This window comes from Nematostella vectensis, chromosome 2 (genome assembly GCF_932526225.1).
Source record: "Nematostella vectensis chromosome 2, jaNemVect1.1, whole genome shotgun sequence".
Lineage (NCBI taxonomy): Eukaryota > Metazoa > Cnidaria > Anthozoa > Actiniaria > Edwardsiidae > Nematostella > Nematostella vectensis.
In genome coordinates, this window is record NC_064035.1 from 2,871,396 (window position 1) to 2,884,059 (window position 12,664).

The window sequence follows — 12,664 nt, forward strand, 5'->3', positions numbered from 1 at the left end:
ACCAGGTTAGTGTGCACAGTACTGATGAACTGACCAGGTTAATGTGGACGGTACTGATGAGCTGACCAGGTTAGTGTGGACAGTACTGATGAACTGACCAGGTTAGTGTGTGCAGTACTGATGAGCTGACCAGGTTAGTGTGTGCAGTACTGATGAGCTGACCAGGTTAGTGTGCACAGTACTGATGAGCTGACCAGGTTAGTGTGCACGGTACTGATGAACTGACCAGGTTAGTGTGCGCAGTACTGATGAGCTGACCAGGTTAGTGTGTGCAGTACTGATAAGCTGACCAGGTTAGTGTGCATAGTACTGATGAACTGACCAGGTTAGTGTGCGCGGTACTGATGAACTGACCAGGTTAGTGTGCACGGTACTGATGAATTGACCAGGTTAGTGTGCACAGTACTGATGAGCTGACCAGGTTAGTGTGCACAGTACTGATGAACTGACCAGGTTAGTGTGTGCAGTACTGATGAGCTGACCAGGTTAGTGTGCACAGTACTGATGAGCTGACCAGGTTAGTGTGCACGGTACTGATGAACTGACCAGGTTAGTGTGCACAGTACTGATGAACTGACCAGGTTAGTGTGTGCAGTACTGATGAACTGACCAGGTTAGTGTGCGCAGTACTGATGAACTGACCAGGTTAGTGTGTGCAGTACTGATGAACTGACCAGGTTAGTGTGTGCAGTACTGATGAATTGACCAGGTTAGTGTGTGCAGTACTGATGAACTGACCAGGTTAGTGTGCGCGGTACTGATGAACTGACTAGGTTAGTGTGCACAGTACTGATGAATTGACCAGGTTAGTGTGCACAGTACTGATGAGCTGACCAGGTTAAGGTGCACAGTACTGATGAACTGACCAGGTTAGTGTGGACGGTACTGATGAGCTGACCAGGTTAGTGTGGACAGTACTGATGAATTGACCAGGTTAGTGTGTGCAGTACTGATGAGCTGACAAGGTTAGTGTGTGCAGTACTGATGAACTGACCAGGTTAGTGTGCGCGGTACTGATGAACTGACCAGGTTAGTGTGCACGGTACTGATGAACTGACCAGGTTAGTGTGCACGGTACTGATGAACTGACCAGGTTAGTGTGCACAGTACTGATGAACTGACCAGGTTAGTGTGCACAGTACTGATGAACTGACCAGGTTAGTGTGCGCGGTACTGATGAACTGACCAGGTTAGTGTGCACGGTTCTGATGAATTGACCAGGTTAGTGTGCACAGTACTGATGAACTGACCAGGTTAGTGTGCACAGTACTGATGAACTGACCAGGTTAGTGTGCACAGTACTGATGAACTGACCAGGTTAGTGTGCACAGTACTGATGAACTGACCAGGTTAGTGTGCGCGGTACTGATGAACTGACTAGGTTAGTGTGCACAGTACTGATGAACTGACCAAGTTAGTGTGCGCAGTACTGATGAACTGACCAAGTTAGTGTGTGCAGTACTGATGAGCTGACCAGGTTAGTGTGCACAGTACTGATGAACTGACCAGGTTAGTGTGCACAGTACTGATGAACTGACCAGGTTAGTGTGCACAGTACTGATGAACTGACCATGTAAGTGTGCGCAGTACTGATGAGCTGACCAGGTTAGTGTGCACAGTACTGATGAGCTGACCAGGTTAGTGTGTGCAGTACTGATGAACTGACCCGGTTAGTGTGGACAGTACTGATGAACTGACCAGGTTAGTGTGCACAGTACTGATGAACTGACCATGTAAGTGTGCGCAGTACTGATGAGCTGACCAGGTTAGTGTGCACAGTACTGATGAACTGACCAGGTTAGTGTGTGCAGTACTGATGAGCTGACCAGGTTAGTGTGTGCAGTACTGATGAACTGACCAGGTTAGTGTGCACAGTACTGATGAACTGACCAGGTTAGTGTGCACAGTACTGATGAACTGACCATGTAAGTGTGCGCAGTACTGATGAGCTGACCAGGTTAGTGTGCACAGTACTGATGAACTGACCAGGTTAGTGTGCGCAGTACTGATAAACTGACCAGGTTAGTGTGCACAGTACTGATGAACTGACCAGGTTAGTGTGCACAGTACTGATGAACTGACCAGGTTAGTGTGCACAGTACTGATGAACTGACCATGTAAGTGTGCGCAGTACTGATGAGCTGACCAGGTTAGTGTGCACAGTACTGATGAGCTGACCAGGTTAGTGTGTGCAGTACTGATGAACTGACCCGGTTAGTGTGGACAGTACTGATGAACTGACCAGGTTAGTGTGGACAGTACTGATGAACTGACCAGGTTAGTGTGTGCAGTACTGATGAACTGACCAGGTTAGTGTGCACGGTACTGATGAACTGACCAGGTTAGTGTGCACAGTACTGATGAACTGACCAGGTTAGTGTGGACAGTACTGATGAGCTGACCAGGTTAGTGTGCACAGTACTGATGAACTGACCAGGTTAGTGTGGACAGTACTGATGAACTGACCAGGTTAGTGTGTGCAGTACTGATGAACTGACCCGGTTAGTGTGGACAGTACTGATGAACTGACCAGGTTAGTGTGGACAGTACTGATGAACTGACCAGGTTAGTGTGTGCAGTACTGATGAACTGACCAGGTTAGTGTGCGCAGTAATGATGAGCTGACCAGGTTAGTGTGCGCGGTACTGATGAACTGACTAGGTTAGTGTGCACAGTACTAATGAACTGACCAGGTTAGTGTGCGCAGTACTGATGAGCTGACCAGGTTAGTGTGCACAGTACTGATGAGCTGACCAGGTTAGTGTGCACAGTACTGATGAGCTGACCAGGTTAGTGTGCACGGTACTGATGAACTGACCAGGTTAGTGTGTGCAGTAATGATGAGCTGACCAGGTTAGTGTGCACAGTACTGATTAACTGACCAGGTTAGTGTGCGCAGTAATGATGAGCTGACCCGGTTAGTGTGCACAGTACTGATGAACTGACCATGGTTAGTGTGCGCAGTAATGATGAGCTGACCAGGTTAGTGTGCGCAGTACTGATGAGCTGACCAGGTTAGTGTGCGCAGTACTGATGAACTGACCAGGTTAGTGTGCACAGTACTGATGAGCTGACCAGGTTAGTGTGGACAGTACTGATGAACTGACCAGGTTAGTGTGCACGGTACTGATGAACTGACCAGGTTAGTGTGCGCAGTACTGATGAGCTGACCAGGTTAGTGTGGACAATACTGATTAGCTGACCAGGTTAGTGTGCACAGTACTGATGAGCTGACCAGGTTAGTTTGCGCAGTACTGATGAACTGACCAGGTTAGTGTGCGCAGTAATGATGAGCTGACCCGGTTAGTGTGCACAGTACTGATGAACTGACCAGGTTAGTGTGCACGGTACTGATGAACTGACCAGGTTAGTGTGCACAGTACTGATGAACTGACCAGGTTAGTGTGCACAGTACTGATGAACTGACCAGGTTAGTGTGCACAGTACTGATGAACTGACCAGGTTAGTGTGCACAGTACTGATGAGCTGACCAGGTTAGTGTGTGCACGGTACTGATGAACTGACCAGGTTAGTGTGCACAGTACTGATGAACTGACCAGGTTAGTGTGCACAGTACTGATGAACTGACCAGGTTAGTGTGCGCAGTACTGATGAGCTGACCAGGTTAGTGTGTGCAGTACTGATAAGCTGACCAGGTTAGTGTGGACAGTACTGATGAGCTGACCAGGTTAGTGTGCGCAGTACTGATGAACTGACCAGGTTAGTGTGCGCAGTACTGATGAGCTGACCTGGTTAGTGTGGACAGTACTGATAAGCTGACCATGTTAGTGTGGACAGTACTGCTACAATGGTGAAAGAAGAACTCCTTTTGAGTTGCATCAAATGTTATCACCTGCTTGTGTACGTTTACTCAGAATTTTCACCCAGAAAAGGGTATGTACCAAGTCCCAACCACTGTCTTGTTTTGTTATTGTGGTAAAAAGGTGTTTGCTGTTTACAGGTGGGAGAAGGCTCGTGGTATTGCTGGATGAACAGGGATGAGTCCTACAACAATTGCTCTGTACCTGAGAAAAAAGCCAAACTCTCCAAAGAAATGAAGTATGTGTACAGTTTATTGCCTCTGGGGGAAGTGGTGATGGCTAAACTGCCTGGATATCCTTTGTAAGTAATTTCTTCCACCATCTAATCATGTTACTTTATCATTATAATGAATCATGAGATTGGGGAAGCTATTCATTCTCTTTGCAGCTGGAATTAATGCTAAATTAGAGATAGATTCAGATGTAGTCGAGTTGAGGGCTTAGGAAGGCACCTTAGCTGCAATACAACTCATGTCAGACCAGAGACCACAGCTAAGGTCAAAATTGTTGATTTTTTGAGCCAAGCAAGACTAACTAGCTCAACCCATGTAAGATCCTGGAATCAAACCTTGAACCCAGTGGTGAAAGGCAGTACAGAGCGTTGCTATGCCAACTGCGCCACCTAGGCTCCCCTTGAGCCACATCACTTAGAAAGACTCCAGAAAAAGTGTATAAGCTATTTTGCCTATGTCAAATTTGGTTATAATATTTTATCTAGTTTTCACACTTTGTTTTGCAAAGATTTAAAGGACATGCTTGATGAATTGTTGAAAAAATGATGTGCACTTTAAAATGTCTTTTAAGGGAACTATGCTATATTTTGTCATCCAATTCCATGCATCATATATATAGTTCTAGTGCTCTGTTATTCTGTTAATAATGTTATGTATAATTTTGTTGTTGTTTTCCCTGCTTGAGCTACATTTTTTAGACCACCTAATTTTTATATTAACACTTCTCCATTTAAATCTGTACTTCTGCACTTAAAACTGTACTTTTAAAATCAAGACCACAGGGTCAGGATGTCTCGAGTCTAAGCCAATCAGATTAGAGCAGTTTAATCATCTTTTTTGGACTCCGGATATATGGAGAATAAGCCAATCATATGAGGTCTCATGGAGTTGCTATTTTGGGGGGGGGTCAGGATATCTTGAAAAAGCCAATCATACCGGGTATCGTTATCAGTGTGCTGGGTATCATCTGTCATTACATGATCTTGAAAATCAAATATAAATTTTACACCTTATGATGCTGCACTTGAAGGTCGAATTTTTTCCTCCAAATAAACTGTGTTAGTCAATTTATCATACTTTTTACTTTGGTAACAAATTATACGAAGGAAATTTTAGGATATTCATGCATACTAGAACTAAGAAATACACTACTGATAACGTCATGCTCAGCAGTCCGGAAAGGTCAATGTCAGAAACACTGCTAGTATTGCACAGACTTCAAACAAACTCATCCTACGTGAAACAAAGGCGATATTCCGAAAAGCCATTTGATTGTTGGCATCTCGTGGTGCATTCGTGTACGCTCAAACAATCTGAAAAAGTTTAAATGTTCTCAAAATACACGTAACACACTCTATGACTTCTGAAGCACAAATACTTGTTTCTTGGATCACCGTCTAAAGGGTCTTATGAGCAACTAGACCCTTTTGGCCCAATTTGAAGCTTACATGTTAAGTGAAACATATCACTCATAATCGGGATACCCCGAGTTAGTTCGAATGTTCCTTATAGTTCTGACAACACAGCTGCTCAATTAACCTGTCCTTGAGAAGCACACGCAAAGTCGGGATATCCCGAGTTAGTTCAAATGTTCCTGCTAGTGCGTACAGAACAGCTCTGCTCAATTAGCCCGTCCTAGAGAAGCATATGCGAAGTCAGGATATCCCAAATTAGTTCGAATGTTCTAACTAGTGCATTCAGAACAGCTCTGCTCAATCAACCTGTCCTAGAGAAGCACACACAAAGTCGGGATATCCCGAGTTAGTTCGAAGGTTCCTGCTAGTGCGTACAACACACAGCTCTGCTCAATCAACCTGTCCCAGAGAAGCACACGCAAAGTCCAGGATTTCCCAAGTTAGTTCGAATGTTCCTGCTAGTGCGTACAACACAGCTCTGCTCAATTAATCCGTCCTAGAAAAGCACATGCGAAGTCGGGATATCCCGAGTTAGTTCGAATGTTCTAACTAGTGCATTCAGAACAGCTCTGCTGAATTAACCCGTTCTAGAGAAACACGCAAAGTCGGGATATCCCGAGTTAGTTGGAATGTTCCTGCTAGTGCGTACAACACACAGCTCTGCTCAATTAACCTTTCCCAGAGAAGCACACGCAAAGTCCAGGATATCCCAAGTTAGTTCCAATGTTCCTGCTAGTGCGTACAACACAGCTCTGCTCAATTAACCCGTCCTAGAAAAGCACACGCAAAGTCAGGATATCCCGAGCTAGTTGAAATGTTCCTGCTAGTACGTACAGAACAGCTCTGCTCAATTAACCCGTCCTAGAGAAGCACACACAAAGTCGGGATATCCCGAGTTAGCTCAAATGTTCCTGCTAGTGCGTACAACACAGCTCTGCTCAATTAACCTTTCCCAGAGAAGCACATGCAAAGTCGGGATATCCCGAGTTAGTTCGAATGTTCCTGCTAGTGCGTACAGAACAGCTCTGCTCGATTAGCCCGTCCTAGAGAAGCACACGCAAAGTCAGGATGTTCCTGCTTGTACAGCTCTGCTCAAGTCGGACTCGGAATAAGGAATAGAGTCCTTTAGATTTTTCTTGATTTCGGGAATCACGCGCCAGAAGGGACATTTGCAGGCTCTAGTGTCATGTTCGAGTCTGATTAGGTAGCATTTGACCAAAAGCAAAGCTCAGCATGATTTTACGTGCAAGTGAATTTTGAAAGCTTAGCCAGTCTGCTAAGCTAGACATTATCAGTAGAATATTTCTCTCTTCCAGTATGCATATCCGACTGCAGCCTTTGATAGATTGTTGACAAAATGAAAACTACGAAAATTGGCCTACACAGTTTGTTTGAAAGAAAAATACGACCTTTTCATGCAGAGCCATAATTGTGTTTGTAGATTTGACCTTTGATTTTCAATTACATGTAATGACAGATGATACCCAGCACACTGATAACGAAACCCGGTATGATTGGCTCGTTGTCAGGATATCCTGACCCCCCAAAATAGCAACTCCATGAGACCTCATATGATTGGCTTATTCTCCATATATCCCGAGTCCAGAATAGATGATTAAAATGCTCTAATCTGATTGGCTTAGACTCGAGATATCCTGACCCTGTGGTCTGGATTTAAAAAGTACAGTTTTAAGTGGAGAAGTACAGATTTAAATGGAGAAGTGTTAATACCACATACAAGTGTATTTAATAAGTCATCTGAACTATGTTTGCAGGTGGCCAGGCCTATTAACACCTGACCCAACATGTGGAGAGTATTATGATGCACTCCTTGAAAAAGAGCATGAGCCTATGCAGTACCATGTAGAATTCCTAGGGGAACAGCACTCCAGGGCGTGGCTTCGCCCCAATGCTGTACACCCGTACAACTCCGTCTCAGAGGAAGAGAAAGCAATACCTCTCAGAAATAGGTCGGCTGCTAAGCTTCAGGCATTCTATCAGTCCTCTCTTGATGAAGCAAGAAGAATATTGCCCTTGACAACCAAACGACGGTTACAAGTGTCAAACCATTTCAAATTTGAAGGAATAAAGGACGGTTAGTGAAAAGTTAACTTGTACCTAGCTGTATAATGCAACATTCTTCTGGAATTGATATACAGTAGGAAACCTAGTCCTATAGGAATTGATATGGGTGGGGTATGGAAAGGGAGTGGTTGATATGGGTGGGGTATGGAATGAGGGTGATTGATATGGGTGGGGTATGGAAAGAGGGTGATTGATATGGGTGGGGTATGGAATGAGGGTGATTGATATGGGTGGGGTATGGAAAGAGGGTGATTGATATGGGTGGGGTATGGAAAGAGAGTGGTTGATATGGGTGGGGTATGGAAAGAGGGTGATTGATATGGGTGGGGTATGGAAAGAGAGTGGTTGATATGGATGGGGTATGGAAAGGGAGTGATCGATATGGGTGGGGTATGGAAAGGGAGTGGTTGATATGGGTGGGGTATGGAAAGAGGGTGATTGATATGGGTGGGGTATGGAAAGAGAGTGATTGATATGGGTGGGGTATGGAAAGAGGGTGGTTGATATGGGTAGGGTATGGAAAGAGGGTGATTGATATGGGTAGGGTATGGAAAGAGGGTGATTGATATGGGTGGGGTATGGAAAGAGAGTGATTGATATGGGTGGGGTATGGAAAGAGGGTGATTGATATGGGTGGGGTATGGAAAGAGGGTGATTGATATGGGTGGGGTATGGAAAGAGGGTGATCGATATGGGTGGGGTATGGAAAGAGAGTGGTTGATATGGGTGGGGTATGGAAAGAGAGTGATTGATATGGGTGGGGTATGGAAAGAGAGTGATTGATATGGGTGGGGTATGGAAAGAGAGTGATTGATATGGGTGGGGTATGGAAAGAGAGTGGTTGATATGGGTGGGGTATGGAAAGAGAGTGGTTGATATGGATGGGGTATGGAAAGAGGGTGATTGATATGGGTGGGGTATGGAAAGATGGTGATTGATATGGGTGGGATAATGAAATGGTATACCCACCCATATCTATCACCACCATATTACATAATCCCACCCATATCAATCACCCCATAACATGCCCTAAACCCTTACCAATCACCCCGAAGCATAACCCACCCTTACAAATCCCCATAACCAACCGTAACAATCACAACTATTTAATGAAAAAATCATCACCCAAACAATTCATCCCCTGCTAAACATATAGCCTCTCCTATCCTTAACAATATCTCCCGTTGAGCATGTACTTCTGACTCAGATAGTCTCTTTGCAAATTGTAGATGGAAAGGTGAAGAACAACAAATCTTCTGATAGATGTTCATCACCGATATTAACCAAATCAATATGTGAAAATTCTGCATCATATGATGAAAGGATCATTCAAGCTGTGGCAAAGACTAAGCCAGATATCAACCCCCGCCATCACAAAATGAAGAAACAAAGAACACAATCTGAAGCAGATAAAATAGTAAATAATTGTTATAGTATATTGTTGTACTAGTATAAGTAGCACACTTAGTTGCTACCCTTAGATACTCATTGTTTTAACAAGAACTTCCCTATCAGGCATGTGAACCATGCCAATAAGCTTTCTGCCCTTCTAATTTTCCAAACAAAAATTGCTTGAAATGAAGTGAACTTTGTTGAAAACATAAATACTGCTGAGTATGACAATGATTTAAATTTTTCAAACAATGCTTCGTCTTTTTTATTGCATTGCAAGAGTTGTTCAAGAAATGCATTCTCGACTGAGTCCTTTGTCTCGCATTAATATTCCAGCATACAAGTGATCCTGACGAAGAATTCATGTCAACAGTAACCGCGGTGATGCGTCAAAGAGGCCTTCCACTTCCCAAGACACCCATGTGGAGGGGCCAGCAAGTCAGATTACATGACCTCTTCAAGGCCGTCCAGTCCAGGGGAGGGTTTGAGTCGGTATGAGACACATGTACTTAGTTAATATTCAAAAAGTGCCTTTTGTGGCAAGTAAATTTAATTATTATTTTGAGTACGGGAAAAGGGCTAATAGCTTAAAGTTGCAACAGAGAGAAACAAAAAGTAGTTAACGACATAAATGAGTAGATCTAGTGTATCTTTCGCACATAAGAACTCTGACTTTCTACTTTCTATTTGTGACAGTAGGCTCTCTAATGATCCGAGTTACTGCTTAATAACAGGTTCTAACCAGTGGTGGTTTATCTGTTAAAGGTGTGTAAAGATAATAAGTGGAATGAAATCTACTCTCATCTAGTATCTTCTGGGACACCAATGGGCAGGACTATCCGACTCTTTTACCTCAGGTATTGCGAATATGCACCCATAGGCAAAGTCTTGTGACTACCTCATTCTTTATTAGATTCAGGCCTAAACCCTTCTGTGCAGAGGAAGGGAACGAAGCAACAAAGAAAGCTCTGCGCAGGAAGTTATCAGGCCTATAGCCAGGAATGGTTCTGGTGGCTCCAGGATTCATGCATCACCCCACTTAACAGTCCCTCCCCCTCACACACACACACACTACTTAAAATGCTGGCTGGGGGCTAGGGAATATAATTTCCTTTGTTTTCTTTAGGCATTTGCTACCATATGAAATGTTCATCAAAGGTCCACCATCACCAGGTAAGGATATTGTTATTGTTTTTATATTTTAATTAGTGATTGTGTGAGAAGATAGTAATATTTTTTCAAAGAATGTGCAGCTGGATTTATAATCAGATTTGTGACCATACCTTGTCTCAATCGTTTAAAATCCTCTTGCCTATAATTATATATTTTGCCAGTAGTGAACCTTTTACTGTGATATTTCAGTTGCTGAAAATGTTGTAGTCAATTCATCACACACCATCCGGAATGAAAGTGACGACAACAGCTGCATCACCCAAAATGACAGGGAAGATGACTGTCTTTCTGGTAGTGAAGGTCAGTTTAAATAATATACATCATCTTTTACTATACATTTTTAATACCTAATTTGCAAGGACATTCAATAGATTTGAGGTATTTCTTTCAAGGCAACAACTGCTTTCAGTAATACTGAAATAAATACTGAAAATTATTTTGCAATTTTCCAACTTAAAGTAAGAAAAAACAAAAATTAGCAATTTGAATATAATTTGTATTTTATTATGCAATTTGGGTTTTCCAAATCTTAAGTTTAACACAGTTTTGCTATGTAGCATATGCCTATGTACGTAGCATATACCTCAAGTTTTCTGACCACTAACCTTTGCTATTGGCAGGTGAACAAAAGGTCCCAGAAGTTAGACAGACAAGACAGCCAATACATAGACTTATCACAGAAGATGGTAAATATATAGATATTTATTCAAACTTGCACATTTTAATGTAGTTATTACACATGTAGTTGACTTCTTAATTCCTATGTAGAGAAACAAACACTCATTCTTTTTTATCTTTAGTTCAGAGTCAGATCTGCCCAAGTACTACGATTGCTGGGAGTCCTCCTGGAGGGCTTGTACCAAGCTCAAACCCTGACACCCCACTTGCACAAACTGCTACTCTCTTCTCAGGTATCTATTACTATTCTATCTCTATCTATATCTATCCCTTTTTGACAATTTCGCTCCAAGATAAGAACCCTTTAGCTATCAGGGGCCTTATGTATGGAATAAACTTCCTGAAAAGGTGAGAATTTCAAATTCCCTTGGGGAGTTTAAATCAAACATAATAAACTTGACTTGCTGTTTCTTCGAACGTTTTTAACATCATATTATATTACTAATGTTATATTATTTGTGATAGTCTAGTTGAATAGATCGAAAAGAGCTTTTATGAAAAACAATGTAAATTGATATATAATATGATATATCTATAAAATAATACTATACTCATTTTAAGATGACAACGATGATGATGATGATGACATTGGTTTAGAATCCGAAGCCGCAGAGCATGAGCTTTTGCAGCTGGAGCGGCTTTTATCCTCACTTGAGCCATCTCTCTATCCACCTCCAGGCAAGTTGATTAATGGCGGCACAAGCTGAAGTCAGACACTTTGTTTGCTATGTTAGAGATGAAATATTGATGTCTTCATTTTCTTTATCTTTAGTTATTGAAAGCCCAGAGAGGAAAAGGCAAGTTTCTTAGTCAATGCAGAACACATTACCCCTTAGAGTTTAAACAAAGTTATTATAAATATGCACCTCTTATACACCTCCTCAACCTATCCTGCATGCCCTCATCTATATTCCCGTTATCAGCACTAACAACAGTAAATTCCCATTGACGTCTCCATGCCTTTCCATGTTACTATTTACGCCTCCCAGTTTTCTGTCTCACTATGTTTAACGGTGCACTCTCCAGATACGAGGCCCCAACCTCCTCAACAGTCCCCCAAGTCAAGACAGATGTGTTCAAAACTTTGGATGAGATGGCCAAGATAGAAGGTATTTGGATAAATAGTAGGCATACCATGAAGATGTTACTCAGCCCAATAAAGTAAGGGAAGCTCTCTTTTGTCCGGGGAAAGAGATGGAAAAGTCAAACTAGAGCGATATAATCTCAATTATATATTTTTTAAATTATTTCTATTTGGATGGTCTCTGGTCTCATATTGCAGAACAGATCTCTTTACTCACGAAGCATTTCTACTTCATATTACTGTATGTGCCAGTATGTCATTTATAGAAATCATTGGAAGTAATGGATGAATTCAAATAAGATATTCTTGTTTTCAGGAGCCATCGCAGAGCTGGATACAATGGTCTCACTTGAGCTTAATAACCTGTAGATACCCTTGTCTCCTTGCTTGTCTTGTTGTACTACTGTACATATTAGACAGTGGTCTCACTTGAGCTTGATAACCTGTAGATACCCTTGTTTTCTTTCTTGTACTACTGTACATATTAGACAGTGGTCTCAATTGAGCTTGATAACCAGGAAGCACACTACCACAATGGTAATGTCATGGTTTATAAGTTTTAAATTTATTTTATAATTGGTAAAAGCCAAAATGATTAGTAAATATTATATATTATATCGTCCGTTTTATAGTTTTATACTCAGTAAATAGTCATTTAGTTAATGAAATAAAGGGCATATAGATCATACTTGTTGTTTTTGATAAATACTAGACTTTTAGACCAATTTATGTGTAATTTTCGAAATGATTATATGTTGCGATTTAAAATTTGGCGCGAACCTG

At 42.2% G+C, this 12,664-nt stretch overlaps 1 protein-coding gene across 1 annotated transcript in view; it reads left to right on the top strand.

The window, feature by feature from the left end:
• Window positions 1–12,569, top strand: part of LOC116619920 — a 25,168-nt gene extending 12,599 nt beyond the window's left edge. Inside the window, exons 3-15 of the mRNA XM_048724160.1 lie at window positions 3,962–4,122; window positions 7,245–7,564; window positions 8,784–8,971; window positions 9,283–9,438; window positions 9,712–9,803; window positions 10,073–10,119; window positions 10,309–10,419; window positions 10,740–10,805; window positions 10,920–11,030; window positions 11,359–11,475; window positions 11,570–11,594; window positions 11,824–11,906; window positions 12,198–12,569. Of these exons, the coding sequence (XP_048580117.1) occupies window positions 3,962–4,122; window positions 7,245–7,564; window positions 8,784–8,971; window positions 9,283–9,438; window positions 9,712–9,803; window positions 10,073–10,119; window positions 10,309–10,419; window positions 10,740–10,805; window positions 10,920–11,030; window positions 11,359–11,475; window positions 11,570–11,594; window positions 11,824–11,906; window positions 12,198–12,250 (1,530 nt within the window). The 3' untranslated portion in view covers window positions 12,251–12,569. The remainder of the gene's footprint in view (window positions 1–3,961; window positions 4,123–7,244; window positions 7,565–8,783; window positions 8,972–9,282; window positions 9,439–9,711; window positions 9,804–10,072; window positions 10,120–10,308; window positions 10,420–10,739; window positions 10,806–10,919; window positions 11,031–11,358; window positions 11,476–11,569; window positions 11,595–11,823; window positions 11,907–12,197) is intronic.
• The last annotated feature ends 95 nt before the right edge of the window (window positions 12,570–12,664 follow it).